The sequence below is a fragment of the Gossypium arboreum genome, chromosome 7, assembly GCF_025698485.1.
Source record: "Gossypium arboreum isolate Shixiya-1 chromosome 7, ASM2569848v2, whole genome shotgun sequence".
NCBI classification, from domain to species: domain Eukaryota; kingdom Viridiplantae; phylum Streptophyta; class Magnoliopsida; order Malvales; family Malvaceae; genus Gossypium; species Gossypium arboreum.
In genome coordinates this window covers 3,280,323-3,295,236 of record NC_069076.1, presented here as the reverse complement: position 1 = coordinate 3,295,236, position 14,914 = coordinate 3,280,323, and the positions used below count along the sequence as shown (strand labels likewise).

Here is a 14,914-nt window from a genome sequence, read left to right as displayed (position 1 = left end):
TTTACTTACCTTAATTTAGGTGTTTGAATATTTAAATTTAGTATGAAATAACTAAGTAAGATACAAATTTGAAAGTATACTATGATGAATGAAATTTAAAAGTTATGTGATTAAATTAAATTATTGTAATAATTATGTTTAAATAGAGGTTAGTCATGAATGCGAAATTTATAAGTGAGTAAGAATGAAAGTAAATATTTTTATTGAATAAGACATGCTTTAGTAATTGAATATGTATAATGAATATAATGATGAATACGTGAATAGAAGTAAGTTGGTAATGTAAGAGAGAAAAGAAAGGACGTGTGAAATTAAAATGAAATGTTTACATATACATGCATTGAAAGGAAATTGAAAAGTTAGTATATGATTATATGTGAAGCTAAATGTCAATGAATGATACGATATATGACATGATTATGGTTATGGTGTGATGAAAGGCCGAGGGTTTGGTTGGGAATAGGGTTGGTGAAACGGGGGTTACGAGGGGTGAAAGGTATACTAGAGTTCTATTTATGATATGTTCGTGTTTATGTTTTGCAGAACATGGTGTACAGGTTAGATACTGGAGTTTTGTTATCAAAGTTTCGTTAAAGACGAGAGTTTTGTTTTGGCCTAGGACTCTGTGAGTTCTGTTATCGATATTCTCATTATGGTCAAGATATGTAAAAGACATAAGTAACATGTGATACGTAAATGGAAAGTTATATGATATGATAAGCCGTAAAGTAAGTGAAAATGTATGATTATATGAAAGAAAAAAAATAACGAATTTAGTTTAATGATATGTAAAATTAAAAAGTGAAATACATGAAATATGTAAGATATTGTTTATGATCGTAAACAATAAAAACGATACATGACATTAAAATGATAATATAAGAAATTATATGACCAAATAATAGAAATAATTAATAAAATCAACTAAAATACTTTGTAAGTTTAATAATAGGTTGCATGAAATAAGTAAGATTATGTTATTTCATAGTATAAGCGATTTATTGATTTATTTTAATTTAAATGATTTAAAATATGCTTAAATAAATAAAACGTAAGCTACTTAATTTAATTAGGTACTTACTAAGTTATTCACGTAGCTTAACGCATTTATTTTAAATGGGTAGGTAAAAGACAAAAGTAGTAAAGATTTGAAAGTTTCTACTTCAGTTGGGATCACATCACTTCTCAAGCTTCAAGTTCAAGCTCTTTCGTATATAAATTTTGGACCTTAAATTGGCATGTACTTAGGCTTATTAGTAATAATGTGAATTATGTATGAAAGATAATATTTTGTGTTATAAGTTAACTCGGTTATAATGAAACAAAAATAAGTTTAAGTGATGAGTTTAGTGTTAAATGTAACATTTTTTACTTGGATCTGTTATCGAATTAGGTGAGGGGTACCACACTACATTTGGTAGGAGTATTATTTTTCATCGTGTTTTAGTATACGAGTTAGCAATAAACTAATTTCAAATAGTATATTCAGTGACCAAAATGTAACAATAACAATAGTGACTATATTATAATTTTTTACAATTAAGTGACCAAAACATATTTTAGAACATAGATGAGTGACAAAACCTATAACTTATCCCCAAAAAAATTGAAAGGAGCTTTAGCTAAAAGACCTCGCAACAAGAATTCCAGCGAAGCAGTGTAGTTAGCAACTCGGCAATGGCTTCTTTGTCGACTTGGTGTAGGTACATACGTCACAAGCTCGAGTACTCCTTCTCTCTTAGCTGGAAGGTCACATCTTCATTATCTTATTCTTATCTCTTTCATTTAGTATCGTTTTTTTTCATTTGCTTCTGATTTTATTTATTTTGATTTTGATTTTGATTTTCATGTTTTCTTGTATATACGTGAAGAAATTTATGTTTTTGGAGCACTGGACTTTTTTTTTCTGTTTTGATGATATTTGGAATTTGACTTCTTTTGATGGTTGATTTATTGGCTAAAGGCGGAGATTTTTCCTTCTTTCTTTTTTTTTTTTTGGGGGGGGAGGGAAGGGAGCGGATTTGGGTAGTTTTGTGATGTTTTGAATTTGTTCTTTTAATGCATGAGATTTTTTTTGGTTTATTTGATTGTTATTGTTTAGGGTTTTTAGAATGTTTAGCTTCATCGTTGTACTGAATTTTAGTGATAATGGTTCTGATATCCGAATGTCATATTTTTTTAACCTTTTATTTTTAATGATTTTTAATGAACTCCAATGGTGGTTACATGATAAATTCTTACAATTGTTCAAAAATGCATCGAGTATAATGCTAGCTTGATCTTGATATTTCTAAAAACCTGTTTCCCAGATAGAATTTTGAAATCAGTGTTTGAATCTCGGTTTAGTCGTGGAAAAGAGTATGATGCATTCACTTGCATTATAGTCTTGATGCAAGTATTATTTTGAAGCTTGTTCGAGTGGTAAAGGTGGCACTCTAAGTCCACCTTTTTGGGGTTTAAAAAGGTGTTAGATCATATATTCCATGTTGTAACTAATAGTATATTTGGGAAGTGGGTGGAAAAATAAATCATGTTATGAAAGATGAGTGAGAGCAATCACTCTTGGTTCTTTCTCCGTTTGTACCATATACGGCATTAAATTTCCATTCACTAGTGCTTATACTTTTGAGTTGAAAAAGCCTGGCATATTTGGTGTTTTTTCGTGAGTGAACATGTGCTAGGATCAGGGCAACCGTTTATTTCTTGAACTATTGTTGGGCATCATTTTTAAATAATGATTCCATAATTTTTGTTTAGTACTCATTATTTATCTGAGTGCTGCTTCAAGATCTAGTAGGCATGGCGTCAAAATCTTTGTTAAGGCATGTACACTTTGTGAATGATTCATTTCAACATTGGATTGGAATAGACAGGAGAAGGAATTAATTTAATTTTTGAAGGTTAATTTTTTTTCTTTGCGCTTGCTTCCTATTTCATGAGATCCAATCAGGCTTAAGTGGAGGGAAATTGTAGTTCATGTTATCACCTTAATGATGAATTGCAATGAGATTTGCTGTACTACTACTTTTGCGGTCAATTGGTCACAAAAGATATATTGTTTGAAACTCTTGCCTTAGTTAACCACCATGCTTATTGCCAGGCTTCTATAGCCATAGACAAATTTCAGCAAACCATTCTTCCGGCTTTAGCCTGATGCCAAAAACTGGAATGAAACATTCAAGAATAAGCTATCAACTTCAAGTTTCATTTCATCAAGACAAACTGTGTATTATTATACATTTTTCTTAGCCGAATCATTTTTCATATCAATAGAAGTTCTTACTTGGAAAAGTTGGAATTTGAGAGGATTATATGAATATTTTTATATAAAAAGGTTCATCAACTTTATTTGTAAAATCTTCTTGCTTAACTTATGATGCAGAGGTACTTCTGTTGATAATTGAACTTCTTAAATCTTATTTGTTCCTGTGGTTGGTTCTGCTTTGATTTTGTTCTGCATAAATTATACTGGTTTCAGAAATGCAGAATTTCTGATAGATCTTTACTTGATATGGAACAGAGCTATAAGAGAGGTCTAATCAGTGACCGGGAATTATATGATACAGTTTGGAAAAATGTATTTCAAGGAAAATTGACTTACTTACACTGGAATAAGGGAGAGGCAATGGCCCCAACAATTGGAGAACAAGCAAGTACTCTTCTTGTTCGAAAGATTCCAATTGCTGACCCAACGTAATACATATTTTTTCCCTTAAATAGTGTTCTTCTTGTTATTATTATCATTGAGTGAATGGTTTATCCCTTTTCAATTATGCAGCATTTTGAGAGTTGTTATTCTCGGCACAGTTCCCTAAAGATTCACTACACTTCTTACTGCACCTGAGAATTATCTTATGGTTTCATAACCCTGGTTGAGTTGGCCCATTGCAAATTGTGATGATTCCACTTCAATCATCCCAAGCATCTATGCGTGTAGATGTTTCTGACTTAACCTCTGTGAAGGGTTTTAAATTTTATTTTTATGCAGTGTTGTAAATATGCATGCACATTAATCATATGAAGGTATGCCTATATGCAAATATGTGTGATGATTACCATAGGTAAACAGCACTTGGACATGGCATCTTCACTCATGAGTCACGAGTTGATGTTGTCCAATCAGATTTTCTTAGGATAACTTTTTTTTTTCCCTGCCATCTCTTTGCAATACCATATTACCCTTTTATTTTGGGTGTGATTTCATTGTTCCCTAACTTCATGCATAACTTCTGGGCAGTCGAGTTTTTCTTGGAGATGTTATTGTCTTGAAGGACCCTGACAATTCAGAAAACTATCTGGTCAGAAGATTGGCTGCCACAGAAGGATATGAAATGGTGTCAAAGGATGAAAAAGATGAGCCATTTGTTCTTGAAAAGGACCAATGCTGGGTATTGGCTGACAACGACAAATTGAAGCCCAAGGTATAAAATATAGGTAGTACAACTAATCAAAGTTTTCATTGCTACTCATAACAATCACTATGCATCATTAAGATCTGGGGAAACATATAACAGTTATCTTGTTCATAATCTTTATTCTAGAGGCTCTTTATCTCTTTAAAATAGTCAGCAAAGTTCTTTAATCCAATTTGTCTGAGTAATGAATACCATCGATTTAATTATTACCTGGCTTTTGTAGAAACTGGTTAGTATTCTTCATTTTCCTTTGTTTCATTTTTTCTTCTTTTGAGATGATAGGAAGCTAAGGACAGTCGGTTATTTGGTCCTGTTTCTATGACCGACATAGTTGGTCGAGTTATATATAGTCTGCGAACAGCTGTTGACCATGGTCCTGTTCTGAACAGGTACCTCCATTACTTGTAATTATTTGTCTCAAACCATTAGATTTAGCATCTGGTGAAAGTATGTTGACTGCTGAAACTTTCATGTTCCTTGAACAGTCATTACAGCATGCGGAAGGATTCTTCGCTGTTGGAAATAGAGCTGGATGTCAATGACATGATGAAAAATCACAAAGCCTAAACCGTCCACCACTTGATGCTGACTCCTTTGGTTCTATCTATAGTCTTTATTGCCCATATTCCTCCGTGGGTATCATTTTAGTTCGACATGGAAATGAAAGGAGAGAAAAATAAAAAAAGAAACGAGGGTGTTTTGGGTTCATGTGTTATTCAGGATCTGCTTTTGTCCTTTAGGAAGCACAACAATCTGGGTAATTTTCTTCATAACTTTTTCCAGCCGAAGAACTCGAAAGGCAGCCTGTCTTGAAATGAGTTTCTAGCTTGAATAACTTGGCTAAACAAGGTAAGACTATTAGGAATTAGGGCAGGGAGGCATCATTGTCTTTGGTTGGTCATTGTTTTTAATCTTCCTGTTCTTCATTTGTTATGATTTGGTATTTTGCCTCTGTTAATTGCTGTAGAATTATTATGAAAGAATGGGTCCAGCTGACAATATATGATCTGAAAATTGGTAAATCAAAGAAATGCTTCTTGCCTTGTTTGTTGGGCACTTTAAACTCCTGGAAAAGCTGACCAAAATGTAGTCAGAAGCTTTTAATGATGTCCCGCCCCAGACAATTGTCATCTTAGTCTTAGAAGTGGACCATTCAAGTTGGTGTCCCCTTTCAATCACATGGCTTGCAATGCCCACAATTTGCTATATAGTACAACTTTACACACAAAATTTTATATCCTATTAATATGTATTGTACTAACAAAGAGCTTGCATTTGAAGTTGGCAGTATTAGAAACTCCTGCATTTGGTTCATTTCAGGCAGAACCACAAATATCCATTGAAATATGTTTTAGTAGGGATGGGTGGAGACTTGGTTGTTTCAAATGCTATTACATCTGCTTATGCCAGTTGATGAGGGGATTGAGAGACTTTGTTTGATGTTGATGAAATATGGTGTAATAGCTGGCAATGGATCATCATCTCAATAGGATAAAAATGGGGGCAAGCTGTTATAATTAAGGCAGCTAAGGACACTAAAACTTGGCTTTCTTTGTGCATTATTCATATGTAACCAATGAAAACAATCCATATGGGGGGCTCAACTTTTTGTCAATTCAATTGGCTGCTACACTTTAAAAAAATTAATCTTTTTAAAAAATTATATAAATAAATTGAATTATTATTTTTCATTTGGATATGATATGCATATTTTATCTTTTGGATTAAATCATTAAGGTTGACCCTTTTCTCTATTATTGGATGAATATTTAGAATAATCATTGTGAATTTTTTATTTATTTCATAAATAGTCTTAAAATTGATACGTGTTTTCTTTTCAAATATTTTATTATATTTTTATAGGGCCTTGTCATCTTTTAATTTTATTTGTAAAATTTAAAACGGTATTAAATATTTTTCTCATTTATTTATTTATTAATAAAGGGTTGGATGTCCCGTAAAAAAAGGGATCGTTTAGAAATACAAATTTTCAAGTAAAATATTCGTTACCAATTAAACAACAATATTGACCTATAAAAATCTATAAAGTTAGAACAGCAAATCAAAGGAATGCACTATTTTTTTAATTTAATTATAAAATATACATTATTGTAAAATTATAGTATAATAATTTATTTAGTCTTCTAATTTTATAAAAAAATTATTTTAACCTTTCATTTAATTTTTCGTTATTTAACCTTTAAACTTATATTATTTATCAATTTGTCTCAAAATAATTAAAAAGTTAATATCGGTTAATTTTATTGACGTGACGCATACGTAAATGTTACGTCGATAATTAATTAATTTTTAAATTTTAAAACTTAAAATTCATTTAAAAATTTAAAATCATTAAATTTATTTTAAAAATAAAAATACTCTTTTTATTTTTTAAAAATTAAGTAATTAAAATTTATATATAATTTTTTTATCATATGGAAAAAGTTATCCCATTAAAGTGTCAAACAAAGTTTTAACCACCACAATAAATAAATCTGGACTATTATTATTTTATTATTTTTGGTTACCTATTTTTATAATTCTTTAATAGTAAATGAATCTACAGAAATGCCGTCCATGGTCAACATTGATTAGTGGAGGAATTTCTGACAATCTAAATATGTATTTACATACATATTGTTGGTTTGAAGAAGACAAACTACACCTCTAATATATATATATATATATAATTTATCTTGTCCATTAAAAATATCAATGGAAAATGACAGGAGATTGATATTTTCTTCCTTTTGATTGAAACTTGAAAATTGAGTTTCATCATCTACCACCCATCTTTTGCATATTTCCAATATTTTAAACACCATCATTTTCAGATTGAATTTTTAGTGTATAAATGTGTGAATTCATTTTCCATAATTTTTATGGATAGTTAATTAATTTAATTTAATTCGATATATTCATAAAACATTAATTGATTTTATAGAATAAAATTTTAAGTGGTAGGAACAACATTGGTCGATGGATTAGTGCATATATTGAGAAATTATTCATGATGGTAATTTTCTACCCTACAAGGTAATATATACAATAGCTCAATTAGATGGTCTGGGTGTTTCTATTGGGAAGAAGAGTATCTAGCAGTAAAGGAACCACGTGTAGCATTCAATTGTCAATGAGCACTTCAGAAAGGTTATGCCTAAGCTTCCGAATCTCTCCAGCAAAACCTAGATCAACCAATATAGATGTTTGCTCTATTTACCTCTTCAATGTACTATCTTCGTAGGTCCTCGTATTATGTTGATAATGGATCGAACGATGGAAATGACAATCACAAATATAGAACTTACATAGCTCTTTGGTCAAATGAGGCCAAACACACCTCACTCATCCATCAATTGCATCATTTTTTTTATAGGGTACCCGAGTGCACAATTTGAGTTCATTTTATAGGCATGTAAAGTAAACAACGAGATAATGATAATGTGCCAATCCAAGATCTATTGTAGCAAAATGTAGCTTAAAATCATTATCCACCGGGTTGTGGAACTCATACACTATGTTAGTGTCATTAACGTCCATGAATAGCGATGTTTTTAAAAGAAATTTGACACCTATAAATACTTAGAGGTCAATTTATATTTTTATAAAAATTATTCAAATTATGTTATACATTTTAATTTTTTAATAAATAATTTGATATCTATGAGTATTGTAATAATTTCAAAATAATTATTTTAATTTCAACGAAATCTGAAAAACATGACCATATAAAAATTTCATAAAACTTGACATCCATCAATATTAAAATATTCTTAAAAATATTAATAACTTTAAAAATTTCAAGATTATATATTTTAATATACTCAATTTATATCCTCTTAAATTCATAACAATGTTCTAGTCAAGCTAAAACCAAATACATTAAATACATATTTAAACAAAAAAAGCCAAGCCCCTTGGCTCCATTTTATTTTTGTTTCATCTAAATCATGATTGATATTAATTAGATCTTCCCCCACTCTTAATTAATTTTTTCCTCAAAACCCAACAAATCTTCCACCAAATAGGGCCCATCCTGTTTACCCTTTTCCTTTTTCCAGTATTTTCCCTTTTTGTTTTTCCAGTTTCTTTATTTTCTTGCAGCTCTCTCTCATGCAGCTTTGCTGAGGAAGGCAAATAAATGAAAAGAAAGTATATAGAAGCTGAGGTTGAAGTTATTATGTTTTGATGCTTAAAGGGTTAATATTTGCTTATTTCCATTGAAGATATTTCATTACTCAAATGTCTACCAAGATCTGTGTTTATTTCGTTTCACCTGCTTAAACCCATTTCAGGAAAGAGGTATAACATGCTTCCTCTGTATGTTTAAATATTAGTTTTTCATTTTTTTTAAAAATTTTGTAACATTTCTGCTGTTTTCGATTGTATAAACTGATGATTTTTTTTCTGGTCTTGGTTATATAAACTGGTTTTGTTGTTTTGGAATTGGGTTTTAAGAGAAACCGGGTAATTTTCCTGCTTTTTCATCTGTATTTTCTTGGTGGACTGTGGAGAAGTATTTCAATTATAAGAAAAATAAAAGAAACCCTTTTTTTTGTTGGTTTAGTGAATTTGCGTAATACCCTTTTTCTCTGATGCTGATAGCTAAATGGCAGAAACTGGAAATTTGGATCTTATGGTAGCCATTTTAAACGTAGTTTTTGATGTTGTTGAACTTCAAACTCTTAATAAGCTTTCTTCAGTTTCTAAATGAAGGGTGAAGAGATTTTTATCATTGAAGTTTAAGAGCTTTTTTTTTTTTAATCAAGCTTTTCTACAACAAATAAACTATGAAATCAATTTTATAAGATTTCAGTAGCTTTTGTTTTTGTGCTTTCCAATATCACAATTGCTATTTGTGTTTGTTTCTCATGAGATAATTAGTACAAAGCTTCTTTCACATGCCAAGCTATTATTAATTTGTGGAGATCTTATCTTTTATTTTTTTTTTCATAGTATTATATTTTGTTGGAATAGTCTAGCCTTTCCTAAATGGGAAAAAGTCAATATGGAGAATGCCATGAATGTGTAAAAAATATATTTTCTTTAAAAAAAGTCTTCCTTTTTATTAATACTTGAAGTGTTAATGCTATGGGGATTGAACATTGAACCTTGACTATTGTAACTAAGAGTCCAACAGTCCACGAATAGATAACATTATTGTTGACCAGCCAAAAGCCTTTTTCTTACACTGAATCTTATAAAATCTGATATTTTATTTGATGTTTTTTTAATTGGGAATTTAGTCAAGTGGATTTCCTTAGATAGTGGAAAAATATCAATTTCCATGGCATAGGTGAACAAGTAATTTTCGTGAGCAGTGTATGTGTTTGTATGTGTTCCTCAGATATACATCAATCAAAGCCTTTCTCTTACTATAAAAAGATGTACAAATTAATCTTTTATCTTTTTGATTGACATCTAATGAGTGGGCTTCCTTAGATTATGGGAAAAAGTCAACACAGATAATGATGCAAGCTTAAGTTTTTTCAAAGGCACTCCTGTACTTATGAACAGATTATGCCTGAGCAGTTTTTATACTATTTTGATTTATAAGTTTTTTCTTTTTTCTTTATAAATTCTGTATGCTTCATTGATATACAGGTCAGATGGACACAACCTCCGTGAGATGTCTTATTAACAGTATTGCTCGATTTGTTCATCTCGTATCATGCCAGACAAGAAAAGTTGTTCCTATTGAAAAGGATTACCGGAATATGGTTGTTGTGTTAAAACTTTTAAAACCGCTGCTTGATGATGTTGTTGATTGTGAGATACCTTCAGATGAAATTCTGTGTAAAGAGTGTGAAGAGATAGACATGCTTGTTAATGAGGCTCGAGAATTCATGGAGAACTGGTGTCCTAAGATGAGCAAAATCCACATGGTAAGTTTAATCTTAGTCTTTACTTTCGTGAAATGGTACCTAAAAAAAAAAAAAGTAGTTCTGGAATCAAGGAATCATGTTTCCTCCGATTTGTCAATGTTTTTTGGTTCTATTATTTGTTTGTTATTTATTGTTCATGTATGAAAAACCAGTTTTCCTTCAATTCGGTCTGGCTTAGTTGTTGTTTTTATGCACAGAGGAATCAAATAGTACCCACCATCAAATTTTTATTGTATGAAGCCATTGATAGGGTGGATGTCCAGCTTCTTTAATGGCAGGAAACATGAGTATTAAGGATCTAAAATTGGCCTTATGTGAGATTTGTTAAAGTTTCAGTTAATTGTAGGTTATCATAGTTCATAGAAGAAAACTTCAATGATTGATTGCAAATATAACCCAACTTGTTATAGATTGCAAGAAAATCCATTTCTCGTATATGTAACACAGTCAAAATTTAAAGGTAACAAGGATGGTGCCAATTAGGTATTAAAATGTAATACTTTGTGGAAGAACACTTAGAGTGATAAAGTGGCAAAGCTAATCCAGTTTACAATAGATTGCAATAAAGTACATATCTTTCCTCATGTTTATTCTGCAATTGAATGCAGCATTTAGTAAAACGAATAAGAATTGTGCCAGCTATCCTAATTGTTAAAGTTCTTTGATATACCAAGGACCTAAGATCAAATGGTGCCTTCATCACAAGGAGTGGCAGTTCAGGGGTAGGAGGAAGGGAAAGGGAGGACTTCCTCTATTGTGCCCTAGTTGCTCCAAGAAAAGAAGCTTGAATGTTGGATGTTGATATGTATTATGCATGCCTTTCCCTCTTGAATAAAAGAAATAGGATTTTCATGCTTCTACTACTATCCCGTTCAAATACTTATTTTTGTTTTGAAAACATGTACAGGTTCTCCAGAGTGAGCCTTTTCTGATAAAAATGCAAAGCTCTTCACTTCAGATATGTCACATATTATATAAATCGTTGCAGTCATCACCATCAACTTCAAGTATAACCAGTGTTCAGGTAAGAATAAATCAAGTGTGTTGCTTAAATAGTATGCTTAGATGACAAACATGCTGCTCGTTTTCTTTTTCACAAATTTTGTTGCCCTTTTAGACATTATTAAGGCAGCTGGATGTCAACTGCTATCACTTTCTCGGTGCTGAGTTGGCTTTGAGTAGTGAAACTAATTGATGTTCAACTGTTTCAGCACTGTATTCGGGAAATTAAATGTCTGAACCTGGAGAGACTATCAGAAAATATAGGAGATGCTTTGAGAAGTCTAAAAGATGGCGCTATTCCTTGTACTGATCATCTGGTAAAAGTTATCAAGTCACTGAACTTGACGTCAAACCAGGAATTGTTAAAAGAAACTGTGGCAGTGGAAAAAGAGAGAATGAATGCTCAAGCTAACAACGCGAAAGGGAAATTAGATCAAATCAATCAAATTGTGGATCTCATCTCTCATATACGTGATTATATGCTTAAAATTGAGCATTTTGAACCCACAAGTGGCATTTTGATCCCTCCACATTTTGTTTGCCCCCTTTCATTGGAACTTATGATGGATCCTGTTATTGTGGCTTCTGGGCAAACTTATGACAGGGCCTCCATCCAGAAGTGGTTTGACAGTGGACTGACCATTTGCCCAAAGACCTGTCAGACACTAAAACATACAAATCTCACTCCAAATTCTACGGTGAAAGCTATGCTAGCAAATTGGTGTGACAAAAACAACTTACAACTTTCCAATCGCACTGGGCATGCTAAACTTGTCTCAATCTCTTCTCCTTCAAATCATAAATCCTCCCAAGATTTAACTCATACTGATAGCTTCTGTTGCTTTGCAAACAGTAGTAGTTCCACATCGAGATCATCAATTGAGGTTGGGTCTGGTTTAGAGAAGCTGAAGATTGACATCTCATCTAGATATAGCGGACAATGCAATAGATGCCAAAGTGTGGAGATTGACAAGTATGACCAATCCTCCGATCATTCATATATTCACAGCAGAACTGAATCAGCAGCAAGTGAAGTTTCCAGTATTGATTATATGCCTCCTGCTTTAAATGACTTGTCAAGAAGGTTGAAGAAACCTGAAATGAATGAGGTAGCTGAAATTTCATCCAAGGGTCTTGGCACTTTTCCTATAAGAAAAGATTCTGGATTTTCTTCATGGACATCAGGCAAGCAGTTGCAGGTCTCTGGAGCAAAAGTAGAAGAGGCAGTTAATGGAAACCATGATTATAACAGAGCATACTCCATTACGTTTTCTGGGTCAGGATGTGATGATTTAACCACAACTTCCCATGTGATGAAATTAGTAGACAACCTCAAAAGCCTATCAAATGAAGTCCAAACTAAAGCTGCTCTAGAATTGCGCCTTCTTGCAAAGAACAACATGGAGAATCGTATAATTATTGGTCGCTGTGGTGCTATTGCACCATTACTATCTCTACTGTACTCAGAAGTGAAGCTAACCCAAGAGCATGCTGTTACAGCCCTTTTAAATCTTTCAATCAGTGAAGATAATAAGGCTATTATTGCAAAATCAGGAGCAATAGAGCCACTGATTCATGTTTTAAAGTCTGGAAATGATGGAGCCAAAGAAAATTCCGCGGCAGCTTTGTTCAGTCTTTCTGCCTTGGAAGATTACAAGGCAAGGATTGGACGCTCTGGTGCTGTCAAAGCCTTGGTGAATCTTCTGAGCTCAGGAACATTGAGAGGGAAAAAAGATGCTGCTACTGCTTTATTTAACTTATCAATCTTCCATGAAAATAAGGCTCGTATGGTTCAAGCGGGTGCTGTAAAATACCTCGTCCAGTTAATGGACCCTGATAGTGGGATGGTTGACAAGGCAGTTGCCCTTCTCTCAAACCTGTCGACAGTTGCGGAAGGGCGTGTGGCAATTGTACGAGAAGGTGGTGTCCCATTACTAGTTGAAATTCTTGAATCAGGATCACAGAGGGGTAAGGAGAATGCTGCATCTGTATTGCTGCAACTATGCCTTAATAGTCCCAAGTTCTGTACCCTGGTTTTGCAAGAAGGGGCTGTGCCACCCCTTGTCGCATTGTCCCAGTCTGGCACGCCAAGAGCAAAAGAAAAGGTATGCAGCTTAGTTCTTTTCTCTTCTATTATGTTGATGTGGTCCTTGCATTCTCTGCTTCTGTATCTGGGTCTTAACAAGCAAAATTGTAATCACGTTCCTTTTGTAGTCATTTGCCTGTAAAATTGAATTGTAATTGTATTCTTGACGGGTTTTACCAGTTTTCCATTTATTTATCAGAAATTAGACCTTGCATTTGTGATTCTAATTGTAACTACTTAGAAGGGTAGGAAAAATGTGTTATGTTCCCACACCTATTGTGGAAGGTAGTGACATCACATCAGAAAGGCATAAGATGTTTTTGTAAAGCTCATTAATCATGATTGCTTATTAATTACATGTTTGATTACTTTTTAATCTAAAGAAAAAAAAATTCTGGATGCACATGAGAAAAGACATGGTAATTTAGTTTTCCCCTGTTGCAGGCACAGCAGCTTCTCAGTCACTTCCGGAATCAGAGAGAAGGTGCCACTGGGAAGAGCAAGTAAAAGCTGACTAACTTTGTTATATTTTTCTTGTATGATTTTTTGATATCGTACTCCATGTAAGTTGTTCTATCTCAATTGGTCCTTTTGGAGCTCACTTTTCATACATTCTTTAGTCATCCAGCTATATGCATTAGAATATGAACTCTATTTTTTTAATACCCTTTTTAAATATGGTTAGGATATGGGGAAATAGGTTATAACCATTCCGATGAGGTGGTGGGTTGTCTATAATTTTCTGCATAATTTTCCTTGGAAAACTTAACTTGCCACAGCATCGAGTGTACGTTTCCATTTAGTTTTAGTTTATGTAGTAACAGATTTGGCCTTAGATTTGTAGATATGTTGTACATATGCTATAGACTCTTGTAATCTGCTGTAGGATCTTGTTGAAAGATATTTTTGCTATTTGTTGTCAATTATTCCATTTTTGTGCCCTTGTTCTTAATCTTGTACCTTAACAGGCACTGGATTTTCAAAGTGTTTTAAGGTTAGCTGAAATAAATTTCTTTTTTATGTGTTTTCTCCCTCTTCATTTTTTAAACTTCTTCTAATGATTTGCCGCCCTGCTATTCACTTTCTTAACTAAGGAAATCAAATTGTTGACCATAATAATCAAGATTGAAGCCCATCCATTCACTTCATTTTTGAAGGAAAAGCACAAACCACATTAAGCTGGCTAGCATCTATGGCCATATCCAGTAAAACCACGATTTATTTCCTCTATTTTACATTCTCTGGGTGAATTTCTTTGCAAGTTACAACTAAAGCAAGCCAACATGTTCAATGATCCAACAACATCCAAAACCTTCAAAGCTATCAAATCGACTAAAGGCAAATAGTAGACAAACTGAATGATACATACAAAGCTTTGCTTGTTACTGCAGCTGTGATATGATTGTACGTTGGTTTTTCCCATCATTGTCACCTGAAACTTGCAGCTTGGTCCTACTCCTACTGGTATGAGTTACCGTCTAGAAAAAAGAGAAAGTAACCAAGGCTAGCTCTGGTTCACTCATATG

General features: G+C 32.7%; 2 protein-coding genes across 2 annotated transcripts; both read left to right on the top strand.

The window, feature by feature from the left end:
• Positions 1–1,569: 1,569 nt before the first annotated feature.
• Positions 1,570–5,478, top strand: LOC108460496 (mitochondrial inner membrane protease subunit 2). The gene is made up of 5 exons (XM_017760377.2): positions 1,570–1,749; positions 3,521–3,693; positions 4,238–4,421; positions 4,698–4,804; positions 4,901–5,478. The coding sequence occupies exons 1-5, from the start codon at positions 1,678–1,680 to the stop codon at positions 4,980–4,982; spliced, it is 618 nt and encodes a 205-aa protein (XP_017615866.1). The 5' UTR covers positions 1,570–1,677; the 3' UTR covers positions 4,983–5,478.
• A 4,541-nt stretch (positions 5,479–10,019) lies between these two features.
• LOC108458571 (U-box domain-containing protein 3) lies at positions 10,020–14,311 on the top strand. Its single transcript, XM_017757988.2, has 4 exons — positions 10,020–10,300; positions 11,208–11,324; positions 11,512–13,407; positions 13,833–14,311. The coding sequence occupies exons 1-4, from the start codon at positions 10,025–10,027 to the stop codon at positions 13,893–13,895; spliced, it is 2,352 nt and encodes a 783-aa protein (XP_017613477.1). The 5' UTR covers positions 10,020–10,024; the 3' UTR covers positions 13,896–14,311.
• The last annotated feature ends 603 nt before the right edge of the window (positions 14,312–14,914 follow it).